The following is a 16,654-nucleotide window of genomic DNA, read 5'->3' as shown; positions in this document are numbered from 1 at the left end:
ATAGCCTTCTGTATGCGCTCAAAGTTACCCAAAGCATTATAATAAGTCTGTGAAATGTCAAGATACATAAAGAAAATATAAAACGCCTCTGGCGTCATACCGAGTTCAACTATTTGTGACCCAGTAAAAGGCAGAACTCTGTCTCTTGTCATGCAATTCACCGTTAGAGGGCACTGTAAGGCAATTAAAAGCTCCCGTTTATTTATCTTGACAGTAGGCCATCACTGGGGAATTACAGTTAATATAAAGGAATTTCAACCCAAAAGTGTAAAGGCCAAGAGACCCCTTTTCAAAACCGCAATTCTTCACATCTTACATTGTTGTTTTCCTAGTATATCCTAAATAATAAACATTTGAATACTATATTATGCATTTTATTATATATTGTTCAACAATACTACAAAAAACTAACTGAAGACCATTCTTAATGCAGCCCCCAAGAAATGCCGCACCCATTGTCATTGTAATATGACAAATCATCTTACCGGACATCCAAAAAGTATTAAACATACTACAGCATGCAATAAGTTCATACATTCATACAAATTCATACATCAATTCATTACAAATTGTGGCCCATTTTATTGTCCTTACTCCTGATTGGCTATCGAATGTGTGGCTCGATGCTGATTGGGTATCGAATGTGTGGCTCAATGCTGATTGGGTATCGAATGTGTGGCTCAATGCTGATTGGCTATCGAATGTGTGGCTCAATGCTGATTGGGTATCGAACCTACAGCTTTGGAATACTTTAGCACGACAATAGAGTTTTTAGCGTCCTTCTGTTGTCATCAGTCGGACTTTTGGTGTTTTCGATCGATTATGAATCAGTAATTATCAATCATATGCGTACAGAAAAACACCAGTAATGGCATCGCGGCGAGTAACCGTATGAAGTGTGGCGTGTGTCGCACAAGATCTGCACGGCGCGCAGGCGTCTAGACGGACGGGATGGAAACAGATCATTAGAGAACAGGACGCAGCGTGTCTTCACGTCTTATCAGTCAAGGCTGCGCCCAATACCGGCGCTCGGCGGCTCTTCACAGGCACCGCGACATCAAAGCGCGCCGCTGCACGCCGTCACAATCGACCCCGTCGCCATGGAGACGCCCCGCCCACGAGTGACGCCGCATAGCGCGCGCCCGCACGCCCGAGCGTGCCCCTGACGTCATCACGTCGCCCGAGAGAAGGGGAAGCGCACGGACGGACGGTGCAGCTGAGGCCGATCTGGCGGAGGTGAGAACAACAATAATAACAATAAAACTGACCCCGCCGGACACCACTCACGCGTCTCACTCGGAGGGGGTCCGGGTAAGAGAGCCGGGCACGGGTCCGGGCCGAAGCAGCGCTGCTTGGCGGCCTCAAACAACTCTTCTGGCAACTTTTCCCACCACCGTTATCTAACTGAAGTCAGCCCTCTCTCTCCGCGCACTGCCGCGTTACCTGGCCGAGCAACAGCAAGCCCGAGACGGCAGCTGGCTCCCGGGCATGGGGCTGTCTTTAATTAGTGTCTCTCTCGCTCTCTATCTCCATAATTACGTTTTAATCACGTAGTTAGATAACTACATCAAGAATAAGAACAAAGACCCCCGAGGAACAACATAGGTAAGATGCCTCCAGGTTGGAGTCCAGCCTAGCGAGCTGTGCTGCAGTAAATACAGATGTATCGCATTATATTTCATATAGTTTGTGGAGTTAAATCATATATTGCATAGGTGGACACGTGATCTTCGACTTCTGATATTTGCGCTAAATTTAAATGTTCCTCCTAATTGTTGATGGCACTTATTTAATTGCAGTTGTTTTTGTGTTGTTTAATGTCTTTGAGTTTGAGATCCTGCAACAATGCTTAATTATAACTTTTATTATACATAGACTTAGCGGTGGTAGTTTAAATGCGTTAAAAAGTATGTGTGGTTTCTGTACTCTTTGGTGTGACCCTATGAGTGAATTGTGCAATAAGACACAGATAACTACATTAATCCAAAAAAGCTAAATTTTGCACAGCCGTATCGATTTCGCAATTTCATCGGCGGCCACGTACACGATTTCATTCCTCCTCCTTAAACATAACTTTATATTTAATCGCCTTGGCAAATGTACAGACAGACGCATTTTCAGGAACTGGACTTGCTTAACTGACACCAGTTGCATACTGTCACACTGACCCAAAATTGACCCAGAAGCTCGTATGAAATTATAAATGAACTAGTTTTTTTTTAAGCAATGATCAGTTGTATGGGCACTTTACCAATAGGCTATAGTCCAAAATACATGACAGAATTAGAGGTATAGCTAATTAACTGTACTGTCTGAGTTTTCTTATTGCTGTCTTGCAAATTGATCTTTCTCAGTGTATTGCAGAAACTGTGGCAGCTGCAAGTTTCATATTATGTCTGTTTATTCTCTCATTTCTAATATGCAAATGCTGTAAAACGGTTTAAAGAAAATATCTTCTATTACACACTGTCAGTTGATTTATTCTGCTCAGGATGCTTAACATGGGATAGTCCAGCACCACTGCAAATGTGGGTTTGTGCCACCAGCCCCATGAATGCAGGTGAAACCACTTGACAATGACAACACCAGTAATACAACACAGGGCTCTGTAGATTCATAGACGACAGGAAATTCAAGCTTGGCAGTAGAAGAAAGGACACACATGAAGAACGAAGATCTTTCCGTACTTGCATATGTGTTCAATGAGCAGCTGTGTGGCTCGATCCAAAACTCATCCTGCTTTGTGGATGACGTGGTTAGAAGGGTTTATTGTGATGTGCGTCTCCAGATCACTCCTGCCGTTTCTGAATTACTGTGTTCCTGCTTGGAGCTCTTGGGGTGAGCTTGCTTGACATTCCAAGTCTTTTTCTTTTTCTTCCCCGTCATCTTCTAAACTTAGCATAATTAAATACCTTTGGCCTAACATTACCAACCACAAATCATGAGTTAGTTCTGCACAGTTGCATGTGCCAGAGGGACTGCACTTTTTCTCCCGAGATTAACTGTTCTGTTCTGAGGGCCAAGTCTGTGTATACTACCTGTTAACTGGAGCACAAATCTGTTCAGTGGGGCAAAAATATAACTTCCCTGAAGTCCCGTCCTGGAAACGTTGCTGTATTTTGAAGAGTAATGGGGATTGATGTTTTGTTTTCTAACGCTTTCCGTGGCCGTTGTGGGGATTGTAGTTTAAAATGTCTGCTCGATTGAGTGTTGCACGGGGTGTCATTATTGTGAAATGGAAAGGGTGGAATTGTTGTTCTGCTGAGTGTGTAGCAATTTTGCATCTGAATGTCCCTGTTGTGCTTGACATTTCTATGGGTTAAAACAATTAATGTCTGACGGTTATGTAAGCTTTCTGTAGCACTTAACAGGTGCAAAGGCGAATAATCTGCCTTTTCTCTTGATCACAGCTGTGTTGAATTATGTTGCACAGGTGAAATCTGGGAAGGACAACACTGTATGAGTCTCAAAAAAGGCTGAGATGTGAGACAGACCTTGTCATACCCATGTCCCCCAGCAGACGTGCACTTTTATGGTATTAGAAGTGTGGCATGCCATTGTTGGCGCTTTTGAATGCGGTCTACTGTCATCAGAAAGCAGATAATAAAAAAGCCATTAAAAAATGAAAATACAAACCTTTTCCTACAATAATCATTAACCTTATAAAGTCCACCGTGCTTCGGTGATTCCTGGCAGTTCCTTCATTACTGAAGTCTGTGTCATGATTCAGGACAGGGCTGGGGGGTGTGGTTTCCGATGACTGGTAGAAATCTCAGGTTATTACAGGAGACGAACTTGTACCCCCCAGTGCAATAATTTCAGATTAGATGCCTCCATGCTGGAGCGGCAGTGCGGTGCGTGACTCGCAATGACAGGTCTAGTAATTTGCAAGTGGCACACGAGCGATGACTGACAAGGCTGCTAAAGAGCATTCATAATTTATGCAAATCTTTCGGTCTGCTGGATTTAAAAGGCTCAGAGTATGTTAATATGCCATTTCTCATCACATTACCTTGCCCCTTCTCCACCACATTATTTACACCTCTATTGTATTTATTATCATTATTATTATTTTTATTAATTCTTATGTTTCTACTAATATAAAACACACGGCTGAGCAGAAAAGCTTCATACAGGCTGCTCTGTTCAAAATACAAAAAAGAAAACCTATTTTTTCTTTCCCTCCCCTCTGTCACATTTTCCTAATTCACCTTATCACGGTGAGCTGGGAAATGCAGGGTAATGTAGGGCATGAGAGAATGGTTAATGTGCTGTAAAGCTTGAAGACGCTTCATGAGAATAACATCATATCCTGGCATAATGTGTGCTTTTCCATGGGGTGTCTGTGAGCCGTGGTACAAACAGCACCTTGCAGGAGAGGAATGTTTTTCTTTCCCTTTACACTTGGGTTCACTCGGACATCTTCGAGACCGCCCTCGATGGATTTAAGATCTGAGTCACTGTAAAGCGCTTTGAAATGGGGCTTAACGTGAGGATGTTCTGTACCCAAACGAAGTGTGTGGGGGGAATTTATGCAGCATATGTACATATAATATGTGCACAAACGCAGTAAGAACGAAAGCTATATATTTATTAATAAAACAATTGCTCAAAATGGTCCCCTAGGGCAGTCCCAATCCTGGTCCTGGTCCTACCCTGCTGGTTTTTGTTCCAACTGAGGTCTCTTTTGCTTAATTGAACACTTAAGTGAACTGATAATTTTCTAAATCAGTCTTTTCATTATTTTAAACAGTAGGGGTTTTAAATTAAGTATAGAATTGTATAAATAACTTATTATCCAACTCTTTTATTACCAAATTTAAAGTCATATCTATGCAGATTGTTACTTCAATTAAGCAATTGAGAGCTCGTTTGGAAGAAAAACCAGCAGGGTAGGGAGTACTCCAGGACCAGGGTTGGGTACAGATGAACCCTCTTAAGATCCAGAAAGTGTGAGTGTGCGCTGGGCGTGTGGACGCAGGGGCTGTTGGGTGTCCCGTGTCCCGTCCGTGGCGCTGGTCTCTCTCTGGTCCTCCTAACGATGGCTGCTGTTCTGTGGTCTGCAGGTAATCATGGCGATGACGGGTCAGACTTCCTGCTCCTCGATGAGTAACCACACGAAAGAGCGCGTGACCATGGCCAAGGTGACCCTGGAGAACTTCTACAGCAACCTCATTGCCCAGCACGAGGAGAGGGAGATGAGGTGAGACTCGCCGGACCCTCTCTGGCACTGCGGCTTGACTTCTCCACGCACCTTCGCGTTGCATTGTGTTGCGTTGCGTTGCACAGGTTCGAGACGCGTGTCGTCCAGTGCTGCACAGTCGCTGGAGAGTGGCTGTTGTGCTCTGGTGCTGGCCTGTCCTCTGGTCTTTGTCCTGCACGTTTCCCAACACTTGTAAAGTCACGCACACTCCAGAAGACTGTCCATCATTCCTTTAATTAACAACACTGCTGCCGGTTAATAATTAATAGAATCGGGGGTCAAAACACCGAGAAGTTCCAGTTCAGCTAGCTGTATTGGTTTTGTGCAGCCGAGTGTTTGACGGCTCTGACACGGCGGAGGACTTCTTGCCCTCTTTTTGAGCGTCAGTGGCTTGGAAGTATGCGCCGCAGATGTGCTAGTGGCGAGGTTTGCGCCCAGAAAAAAATCTGAAGAATTTTAATTTGAGAGAGAACCTTAAACCAGCAGCACTGCGCGAGAAAAACCCATCCTTGTGAAGGCAGAGTAATGTTCAGACTTTGACGGGACAGGGACCATAAAACATCAGGACACCATGCCTCGATGGAATGGTCCCTCCACCTTCTCTGCTAAGTTGGTCATGGACGTATCGGCCCGCTTTAATAGGCTCAGGTGTATCCAGATCTCTGTTGAACCTGCTGTGAGACGTATTCAACTCGAAGGGCACCAGGGAGATGTTTATTTCCCAGCGTGTCGCCAAGCCGAAACAGGAAGTGTTGCACGCTGAACACCACCTCGGTGGCGTGATGCCAGGGGTGCCTGGAGAGGAAGCAGAAACAAAGAATATTGTCTGTGCTGTCATGTATTTATAATGCAGTCGAACAAAAGAACATTGTTTGGCCGTTAACAATCTGCACGTCGGCGTGTTTTATCACCAAAACGTTCATGTTCAATTTCACTTTTATTGAACACACTGTTTTGCGAGCTCCAGCTGTAAACAAAATCATCTCGACAGTTGCAGGCGGCTTGCTAATCACACTGTTAATGCTCGCTTTGTCAAGTATGAAGTCTCGCTTCCCTCGCAGGGTGTTTAACAGCCCCTGCTCGTTATCGCAGCTCTAACGAGTCATTAAAGCCTCTGGTTTAGGATTGCACCTGGTTTAGGCACCTGATATATTCCCTTTAACGATGCTTTTCCAGGACAAACAATAAAGCCTGCATGCCACGCTGCCTGAGCTGCCAAGGAGATCTATGTGTTGGGTCTGCACTGTCGCAACTGGAGACCGAATGGCTAATTAGCCTTATCTCTTCTTTTTTTTTTCTTTTCTTTATTTCCTGCACAGGCAGCAGAAACTAGAAAAGGTGATGGATGAAGAAGGACTAGCTGATGAGGAGGTAAGAAAATGTATTTCACACTCTCCCTCTCCCTTCCTCCCTCCCTCTAATTCTCTTTTTTACACACACACACACACACACACACACACGGTAAAAAAAAGGCAGAGAAATTCCTGCACGTGCTGCTCGTGCCACATGCAGGGCAGGTGGTATCGTCTTGCATATATCTCAGTTGACAAAAAAGATGACGACATGGAAAAATGCCAGATAAACATGAATCAATCCATCGCCTCCCCCTGTGTTTTGGAGCTGATGGTGCCCTTGTTGTGTATATATATTTGCAAGATAAATTCTTCATGTTTAAAAGGATGTGTGTTTTCATAAAACGTACTGCATCACTGATTCAGGGAACTGGAAAGAAAGAATGAATGAAAGGAGTAACGCATTCTGTATTTTCCTTGCCCAACAGAAGCGTCTCAGGCGATCGCAGCACGCCCGCAAGGAGACCGAGTTCCTCCGACTCAAGAGGACCCGGCTGGGCCTGGACGACTTCGAGTCCCTGAAGGTCATAGGTCGTGGTGCTTTCGGAGAGGTAACTGTCCTTCCTTTAACCAGAGGAGAATCGTGGAGTCCTTAACCTCCAGCGTGACTGGGCTACTGCTCTGTGTGGTTTTGGCCCGAGACCCATTTTTATGGACACCGCTGAGATGTCTCCGGTTTGTTGTTTGAACCAGGTGCGACTGGTGCAGAAGAAAGACACGGGTCACGTGTACGCGATGAAGATCTTGCGCAAGGCAGACATGCTGGAGAAGGAGCAGGTGAGATCGCTGACACGTGATTGTAGACTTCACGATGGGGTTAAAGGGATCCCAGCACTGGTGGTATCGCCTTGATTGTGAAAGTGACTTTACAGAGGCACTGAGGGGAAACCAGATATCGCACATGTATGTATCTAAAAACCCCGTGAGACTGCGGCGGTCAGGTATCTGATCCTGGTGGTTTTGATTGGCAGGTGGGGCACATCCGGGCCGAGAGGGATATTTTGGTGGAGGCGGACAGTCTCTGGGTGGTGAAGATGTTCTACAGCTTCCAGGACAAAATGAACCTGTACCTCATCATGGAGTTCCTGCCGGGGGGTAAGGGACGGTTTCAGATCCACACAGGCGGCCGAGTGGGAACGCAGGGCGCGGGGACGACTGGGGTCCCTCCTCTTTCTGTGCTGTAGCCCTTGATCCCGTGTGTGCCGCTCCGAAGAGGGTGAATCATGATTCGTGCTGTTGAGGTTCAGGTCCCAGCTCCTAATGTGACGACGTGCATTCCCCGACCTCTCCAGTGTGCTTATCTCTGGATTCCCCTCCTCTCAGCCACGGCTGGTGTGGAGATGGTAGACGGCGGCTGCCTGAACAGTCCTTATCTCGACATACAGGCAGTTCTCGCTCGGCACCCTAAGCTGTAGGAAAAGCTAGACTAGCTGTCTGGACCCCCACTCGGGCCGTAGCGGAGCATCTGAGTCGTGTGGCTCCGTTGTCGCACGCGAGTCTCCCCCCACGAGTCTCCCCCCGCGTCGGACCTGTGTGTTTAGTGTGACCCTGCCCATGTCCTCCTGCAGGCGACATGATGACCCTGCTGATGAAGAAAGACACCCTGACGGAGGAGGAGACGCAGTTCTACATCGCCGAGACCGTGCTGGCCATTGACTCCATCCACCAGCTGGGCTTCATCCACCGGGACATCAAGCCGGACAACCTGCTCCTGGACAGCAAGGTAACGAAGCGGGACAACGAGGGGAGCAGTTGGTTGGCTGGTTGATTCCAGAATCTCCTGACCTTTCATTCAGGATTTGCAGACTAGTGCCATTATAGTTCCAGCTACCTTGCACAACACTGTGTGTGTATGTGTGTGCGTGTGTGTGTGTGGGGGGGTATATTTGTATAATATATACACACAAACTGCATGTGATTCTTCTCTGAATTCTCAATGATTAGGACAATGTTAACATGCATTTTCTTGTAAAAGTATCGGGTTTGTGTTGTGTTTCTGACTCTGGAGGAGAGCAATAATTCTGAGAATAAGAGAGAAAAGTGTCACGGCCCCACAGGGTGGAGGAAGTTTGACTTTCAACTTTCCGGCGTGTTTATGCTTTCTGTTTCTTCATACTTCCTGAGGAAGTAAGAACCACGAAAACAATAATGTCTTGGCAGTATCTGTTTGGGTTTTTAATTTTTTTTCTCCTTCCATGTTGAAATATGTTTTTAGTGGTACGTATGCACTGATGTGTATATAGCTATGGTGACTTATTCATGCGTGAAGACAGTAAGGACGCAGTAAGGATGACTTCATATGTCACGATTCTATTAACTGCGCTTAATTCGGAGTTCCCAGTTAGTGTCACATGGACAGAAGGGAAAGACTTCATTATATTTAATGACGCTGGACCTGTCAGGATCTTCATGTCACCGGGCCTAATATACAAAAAAATGCATATTGTTAGTTTGATGAGCACTGTTAAAGAAAATGTCGTTCTGGACTCCGGAGATCCCTGGGGAAGACGGGCCGGTGTTTAATGATGTGTATCTTCCTGTTCACCTGTTCTGTTTCAGGGCCACGTGAAGCTGTCAGACTTCGGGCTCTGCACAGGCCTGAAGAAAGCCCACCGGACCGAGTTCTACAGGAATCTCAACCACAGTCTCCCCAGCGACTTCAGTAAGGACTGGCCTTGCTCCTCTCTCTCTGTCGTGATGAGCTTTTCAAGGCTTAATTTTAATGTGGAACGACTCTTGTGTGAAGACCTCTGTTTATTCAGGAAGCTTTGTACATGGCTGTGCGATAGTTGTTCATGTTTGGAGGTTTAGAAAACACTCCATTCATCTTCACGAGAGTGAGAAGTGCAGCTCTGGTCTAACCGTATTGGTATTGCACATCTGGGAGCTCTGTGCTGGGGTGACCCTTCACTATTCATGCAGGGAAGGCAGTATGAATTAATTCCTGGCCTGTGTTCACACTGTGAAAGTTTCCCGGTTTCCTCTCCTCCGCAGCCTTCCAGAACATGAACTCCAAGAGGAAGGCCGAGACGTGGAAGAGAAACCGACGGCAGCTAGTAAGTGTCCGCCATTACCCTGCCTCCCAGAACCGCGCCGTGCCCTACAGCGGCTCGAGAAGTCGCACTGGGCATCTGGCTGGGAAGACCGCAGAGGCACATCTGATCTCTGACGCCCCGCCCACCTCTGTAACCATCAATCATTATTTGTGTCCAACATAAATGCACATCTGGTGATCGTTCATAGACCGCCAGCAAACCAGCTGTGGTCGAGGGACCCACCTATCACCCGGCCTCTCCGGGGCTCGATGGACGCCGGCCTCTCTCAAAGCCCAGGCAGATGTCTCTTGTCCTCTCTGTGTAGGGATCCTCAGCGTCTCATACCTCATAATGACTTGCTTCCACAAACTGTATTGCCTGCATCTTTACCAACCATTTTCTTCCCTCCCCCTCCCCCCCCTCACCAAGGCGTTCTCAACTGTAGGGACCCCGGACTACATCGCCCCCGAGGTGTTCATGCAGACGGGATACAACAAGCTCTGCGACTGGTGGTCCCTCGGGGTAATCATGTACGAGATGCTGATCGGTAAGACAAACTGGTCGGGGAGGTTCGATATTGGTGGTTTAGACGGCCGTTGAGCTACACTTTGCAATGCAAATGAAGTGGCGAGTCCCCGCTTACCTCAGGCATTCGTTAAGATGAGGGTTGCTCTTCTGTGGAGTTGACGGAAGTGTAGAGTTGTGAGGCCCTAGCTCGAAATGTTGTTTTTGAGTTCGAATTGTTCGTCTTGTTGTTCTTGTCGTTGGAGCTGTACTCCGTTTATGGTGGCCGTCCCATTTAAGCAAAGCCGCTCTCTCTCTCTCTCTCTCCGCAGGTTACCCTCCGTTCTGCTCTGAGACGCCGCAGGAGACCTACAAGAAGGTGATGAACTGGAGAGAGACACTGAGCTTCCCACCCGAGGTGCCCATCTCGGACAAGGCCAAGGTCCTCATCCTCCGGTATGCCGTTCGTGTGCGTCCATGGCCTGATACCCTTCTCCAGAATGACCCGTATTCCTTGCAATCTCGAATCTGAGGATATAGAAACTGATAAGACTCCCTTCGCATGATAGGTTTTTTTTGTATGCCTTTCAGGTTGTACGAGTGACAGCATTGTCTGTATTTTGGTGACCCTAGTCTTCTCCCCTGCAGGGTATTTACTTCCCAAATCCCACTTTCTTTGGGGGATTTAATTGTGGCTGCTGTGTTGAAATTTGTTTATGCCTGAGGTGCCCAGTATCAATACAGGCCCAATAACGTTGCCTCCCCCGTAGATTCTGCTGTGAATGGGAGCGCAGGATTGGGGCGGCAGGCGTGGAAGATATCAAGAGCAACGCTTTCTTCGAGGGGGTGGACTACGATCACATCAGGTGAGGCCGAGCGCAGGTCCACACCGCACTGACGATCGTGTAGATCTGCGTAGGCGGATTTGGCCGCGCCGTTCAGTGAGACGATGTCGGTTTTCTTCGGTAGGGAAAGACCGGCTGCGATTCCCATCGAAATCAAAAGCATCGACGACACTTCGAACTTTGACGAATTCCCAGAGTCGGATATTCTCCAGCCAACTTCAGGTAATGCAGCATAGATAATGTGGTGTTTTATTATTATTATTATTATTATTATTAATAATAATAATAATAATAATAATAATAATATGGCTGATGCCTTTGTCCAGGATCACTTGTGTTCAAAATCTGAAATCAACAAAGCTTCAATTGCAATTGTGTTCAAGCAAAAACTTGCGGGGAAGGGAGGCGGGCTTCGGCAGGAGCTTGTTTGTGTAGTGTTGCAAATCTCTCTACACTTCACAGGGAAGTCACTCTTTAACCAGGCTGCGCGCCATTAGGCTCGCCGGCGGATGTCCCTGCACATTCCTGCTCTCTAATGAAAGCTGTTGTTTTCTTCCCCTCCTTTGATGCGCAGCTCCGATAGTGAGCAACCACTCGGAGGCCGATTACAAGAACAAGGACTGGGTCTTCATCAACTACACCTACAAGCGCTTCGAGGGCCTCACGGCTAGAGGAGCCATCCCCTCCTACATGAAGGCGGGGAAGAGATAGATGCTGGGGCCCCGCACCCACCCCCCTTGGATTACAACACACTCTTGCACTTGCCTTATTCTCCTTGAACGTGTCGTTTTTTCAAAGGGCTTTCGAGGGGTCTGTCTCCGGCCCCCTTCTACATTCAGTGACTGAAGAGCTTTCCCATTCCAAACAGCCAGCTGGAGATTTTAATTTTTTTACATTTTTTTAAATAACAACCAAAAACAAACACACGGCCTTAATGTCAGAGTGCGGTCCAGTCACAGATGAGAACCAAGGCAGCTTCAATGTTCAACACAAATATAAATGCTCAGACCAACTTGGGGACCAGGACAGCAGATCTGCCCCTGTCTTTCAGAAGGAAGAAGGCCTCCCTCAGGTCGATGGGAACTTCTCCGGCCCCCAGAATACTGTGGCCCTGGCAGTGGGGCCACACGGCACCAGCACAGACACCGGAGAGCCTCCCCTGCAGAGGGCTTTCTCTGTGGTCTTCTTTTCCTTCACAAACGATGCTGTAAGAAACCAGGTGGACGTCCAGCGGTCAGAACATGCTTCTTTGCTTTTCACCGAGGGCCATCACCTGCTCTGCTCTGCTCTAGTGCTTTAAAAGCCGAGATGTGCGGGTCTCGATTGAATGTGCATGATCCTCCTCTGGTTCTGGTAATTAGGGCTTTGTTTTACCAGGTTTTTTAAATGCTTTATTTTCTAAAGGTTTTTTAAGTCATGTGTCCTTTTCAAAAAAATCTGTGTCAGTATTCCTTGTTCATAATGGTCCATTTTTTTACCTTTTCTTTTGACATATCGCTGCCTGCTGTTGGCACATGAAGTTTTAGACCGAGTCTACGGTGATTGTGTCTTACTGTTGTATTTTACCAAAGAAGTATGGGAAATGTAGTTTGATGTGATCTAAGTATTTTATCCTAGGTGGTACCGTCACTGTAGGGTGTAGAAATGCATGCTAGTACCAGAACAAGCATTAAACCACCATTGCCTTAAAAAGACCAGAGAATCACAATAACTCAAGATCCGGAGGGGTCGGAGTTCGTTTGTTGAAACTAAATGTTTCTTGATTTCCTTGTGAAAGGGAAATGGAATCCTTAAATCCTACTTCTGAGCTTTCAACGTTAAAAGAATAAGACGCTTGTTTTTGTTTTGTTTTACAATCCACAATTTGAAGGGCGTCTCCTTTCAGCCCGATCGCTTGTTTTGCTTTCCTGAGACGCATCACAAGTCGCCGTGCGAGATGGTGGTGATGAATTGGGTCCTTTGTACTATGAATGGGGGTGGGGGGTTGTGATACTGTCGCAATAGCATTACGAGAGTGTGTAGTAGTGTCTAGAGTGACCGATTTAGTGTTTTTTAGCTGGTGTGAACACGTCCTTGTATATTTCGTTTCTGTTAATTTATGAGAAAATGGTTATTCTTCACTTGGCTGCAGTGCTTCGGACCCATCGGTTTCTTGGGATGCGTTTCACTCCGGATCTTATGCAGTGTTGATTTTAAGAGAGACAGACACAGACCACAGGAATGCCACGACTGTCACACTTTGTTTTGGTATTTTTTGTCGCAGATTGGGAAGCGGATGCCATAGTGTGCAACATTGTGACGCATCCACCCACAGAGCAGCACAGCAGACCCACTGACCAAACGCGATGTTCGCTTGGGACAAAAACAAATAAGCCTGGGTCTGGGTCAACGCCAATGTATTTCAGTATTCCACAGGTAAAAATAACGAGCACTTTCAGTAACTGCCAGCTTGTGGTAGTAGGTGATTTTTTTTTTTTTTTTTTTCTTCCCTTCCTCTTTCTGTAATGTAATAATATCATGTCTGTTGAAAACGGAATGCTTGCTGACTCCACTGCATTAGACTTCCACAACTGCCACCTATTATTAGCACTTTCAGACATTTTATGAGCACATAGGAAATACTTTTTTTTGTTTTATATATACTAGATGGCATTGCCTAAATAGATCTGTATTTTACTGTATTTGTAACCACAGTTTGTTGATCTTCTCCTAAATGAACACCCTAGTGCATCAGTAGGTTAGAGCCAACCTGAAGCTTCTTCACGATTCAGAGCTGAAGGTTGAGCAGTCTTCACGATTCGTGTTATTTTCCAGCAGTTCTCCCTTGGACTACACGAGTTCTGTTACTTGCAGTTGGTTGACAGGGTCTTCTGTTGACACTGTCAGTGAAATGTCTCACAGACTACTGTCCTGAGGCCTGACTTGCAATATGTGAATTGGTTTCCGTTTCGATAAGCACGAGCATTACTGGATTATTTTCAATCAGACATTGACCTCGTTTGCGAAGTGGTATGCCAAAGTATGAGCGCTCTGTGTGGCAGTGGGGCTTCTGTTCGGGCACATGCAAGTCAAATGCCGTAGCTGCTTTTATTTCCACATCTCTCACCTTCAGTTAGATTAGAAAAAAGGCAGTCCCTACAGGACAGAGAAAAATGACAATAATTATGTGTAGTAAACTATGGAAGGTGCCTCCTAGTGTTGGTCAAAGACCCCCTAAACATGCAGTTTTATTTTTCTTTATCGGTGGCTTCCTTTGGGATTTGAATAACACCCAAGTGTGCAGATTTTGGGGTGCAAGTGACTGGTCTCTTATAGGAACTGGATTAGTGAAGGCATGGAGTTTATTTCCAGAAGTACACAGATCAGTTCACATGTAGGCACAGTTTCAACAATAAAAGTATATATACAAAATCCATGGGAGATGGCTGGTGTGGCACGCAGGGATGAGGTCTTACAACGTCAGTGAAACGCGAGGAAGACCTAGAACATCAGAAACATCCAAAGACCTGGAGATCCCGAGCCGACCTCGCACTCGTTATGGGTCGTAGAATCTGGGGGGGTTGCGTTGCGTCACTGCGGGCTTTTCTCTTGGCCTGGAACACTTGAACTCGAGATCTCTAAAGCTCTCTCAGGGTGGACTACAATTGCATCGCCTCTAAGATGAGAAACGAATCCACAATGGCTGATTGTCCTCGTCACCGGCCGGGTCACTTGAGAGGCCCGTGTCATTATAGTCTTAATTGATAGGAAATGCTGCTTTCTTTTGGTTCCTTCTTCTTTCTGATCTGGAGCTTTTCTTAATGATTTATTAATAATATTGTTTTATTTAATTATTTTTTTGTATAAAGGTACAGATGCCAAAGAACTAGTACATGCAGGTACAATGCAGTCGGAGAGCTGGGTTATCCATTTCGGTTGGTATTCTCTGGCCCCGGCAGCCAGGCTCATAGAGAGGAGGTTTTCTTCCTCACGAAGATGCGTTACCCATGTCGAGCGAGTGGCACCAGTCTGTATTCACTGTACCCTGCAATCCGTATGCTGTGATACTACATAGCAGAATGTATGCTATACGCAATAATGTATTTTATTCTAGTGGGTGATACTTTTATATATGTAAACACTTTTTAAACGCTTCATGTCGGCCTTTGTATTTGGCATTTAGCCACAAAATAGGAACAAAAACCTGGCTTGGACATTTTTTAAAAAGGAAAAGACACTTCAGCCTATTCCAGCTTATTCTTATATCGTTCGAAAATAAGAATAATTTTTTCTAACGAGACACACTGGCAGTTGGGCAGTGTATGCCCTGCAGCGGGGGTGTCGGTTATCTTTTGTAAATGTCTTGATTTTTATTTGCATGGTGTATTTAATTTTTTTTTTTTTTTTTTTTGGCTTTGTAAGTAAACATAAGTGTGGGGTGGGGGGGGTACTGGGTGGAGTGAAAGGAATGCATGTGGTCACTTAACTATCTCTTTCTGAGGGAGTAACGTCCATCTCTCCCTCCCTCTCTCTCTCTGGATGCTTGTTTTCCTTGTGGTTGCCCTCCTGGGACCATGCTAGGTATTTTGTCTCCAGTGTCACATGTCGAAAATGCTGTCTGTAACTGCCGTTTTTAGCTCTACTTGTTGACTGTCTGTTCTGTAAGGATTGTGTTAACCAGTTAACCTCCTAACTATGTTTTTAACCTTCCTTTCACTCTTTCACCCCATTTTTAGAGGGGGTGAGTTGTTACCAAACAGTATATGGTCACCGCGAAACGTTTCTGAAAAGGGGGGGAAAAAAACTCGCCTCACATTCCAAGACCGATACTGATGCCTATAGACTCTTAACATGAAGCGTCTGTTTTTATGATTGTTCAGAGCCGAAAGCTGTACCACCGATAGAGAAGTGTCCCTGGCAACACGTTTCATTGTATCCAGGCTTGCTTCAATGACTGAGTGCCCCCACTTCGCACGAGCGATGGGGCAGCTCCACTCCAGTCTAAAAATACTCCAGGGCCGGTTTATCTGGTAACGGCAGCTGGAGACCAGAGCCCTGATCGAGCAGGATATGAAAGGGTGTGTGTTTGTAGAGGAGTCTCCCTCCAGTTAGACGGATCCTATAGACTAGATTGCGTTTCCTGATTTGGGTTACATATCAAGCCCGGGACCTCCCCGAGCCAAAGCGGGGATGTCCTATAGACGTGGACATCGTGATCCTTTGAGATATTCAGTACCACCAATCCAGTGGTGGTCTGTTATATTGCACAGCAGGCATGGTTAAATACTAATCTATTCCACTACAGCCACAACCAGCTTGTTAATAATGTGATTAATCAGTGCATTCTTTAATTAAGGAAGTTTGTACTCGACTATCCCTGCTGTTCAGGTTCCCTGTGAACTGTGACCTTTGTGATTTAGTTTGAGCTTTAAATGAGAACCTTCTGAATCCCACCACCCCTCAGCTTTTTTAAAATAGGGTTATATATTGCTGCCTTAAAAGTTTGATGTATAAATTGAGCACAATTATGTATTTTATTATTGTTTTTTGTTTTCTTTTCCACAGTTTCATTTTGTCTACCTGGCCCAGTGGCGACAGTAGAAAGTAAAGCTTGTTTCTATGAAAGGAGCATTTAATTACTGCCAGACGCCAGGAGTCTTTTAAAACTTCAATAAAAACTTGTATATAATACAATACTTTGGTTTCTGATGTGTTTTCTGCTTTATACCTATATCG

At 45.8% G+C, this 16,654-nt stretch overlaps 1 protein-coding gene across 2 annotated transcripts; it reads left to right on the top strand.

Moving 5' to 3' along the window:
- Nucleotides 1–1,154: 1,154 nt before the first annotated feature.
- Nucleotides 1,155–16,614, top strand: LOC136749237 (serine/threonine-protein kinase 38). Of its 2 annotated transcripts, none has more exons than XM_066703326.1 (14): nucleotides 1,155–1,236; nucleotides 5,067–5,203; nucleotides 6,523–6,574; nucleotides 6,984–7,106; nucleotides 7,249–7,332; nucleotides 7,527–7,650; nucleotides 8,124–8,278; nucleotides 9,115–9,217; nucleotides 9,550–9,611; nucleotides 10,020–10,137; nucleotides 10,427–10,550; nucleotides 10,865–10,960; nucleotides 11,064–11,161; nucleotides 11,514–16,614. In XM_066703326.1, exons 2-14 carry the CDS (start codon nucleotides 5,073–5,075, stop codon nucleotides 11,648–11,650), a joined length of 1,407 nt encoding a protein of 468 aa, XP_066559423.1. In that variant the 5' UTR covers nucleotides 1,155–1,236; nucleotides 5,067–5,072; the 3' UTR covers nucleotides 11,651–16,614. The 2 variants fall into 2 exon arrangements, with proteins under 2 accessions (XP_066559423.1, XP_066559424.1); XM_066703327.1 differs by lacking the exon at nucleotides 1,155–1,236 and adding an exon at nucleotides 1,269–1,605.
- The last annotated feature ends 40 nt before the right edge of the window (nucleotides 16,615–16,654 follow it).

The sequence above is a fragment of the Amia ocellicauda genome, chromosome 5, assembly GCF_036373705.1.
Source record: "Amia ocellicauda isolate fAmiCal2 chromosome 5, fAmiCal2.hap1, whole genome shotgun sequence".
NCBI lineage: Eukaryota > Metazoa > Chordata > Actinopteri > Amiiformes > Amiidae > Amia > Amia ocellicauda.
The sequence above is the reverse complement of the archived record's forward strand: the minus strand, read 5'-3'. Positions and strand labels throughout refer to the sequence as shown.

Bases quoted from the DNA above. Each gene is read 5' to 3' on its own strand.
- LOC136749237 (XM_066703326.1), top strand. From the start codon at position 5,073: ATGGCGATGACGGGTCAGACTTCCTGCTCCTCGATGAGTAACCACACG. The intron at 7,107-7,248 runs GTAACTGTCCTT...TGTTTGAACCAG, and splicing joins GTCGTGGTGCTTTCGGAGAG to GTGCGACTGGTGCAGAAGAA. The intron at 10,961-11,063 runs GTGAGGCCGAGC...TTTCTTCGGTAG, and splicing joins GTGGACTACGATCACATCAG to GGAAAGACCGGCTGCGATTC.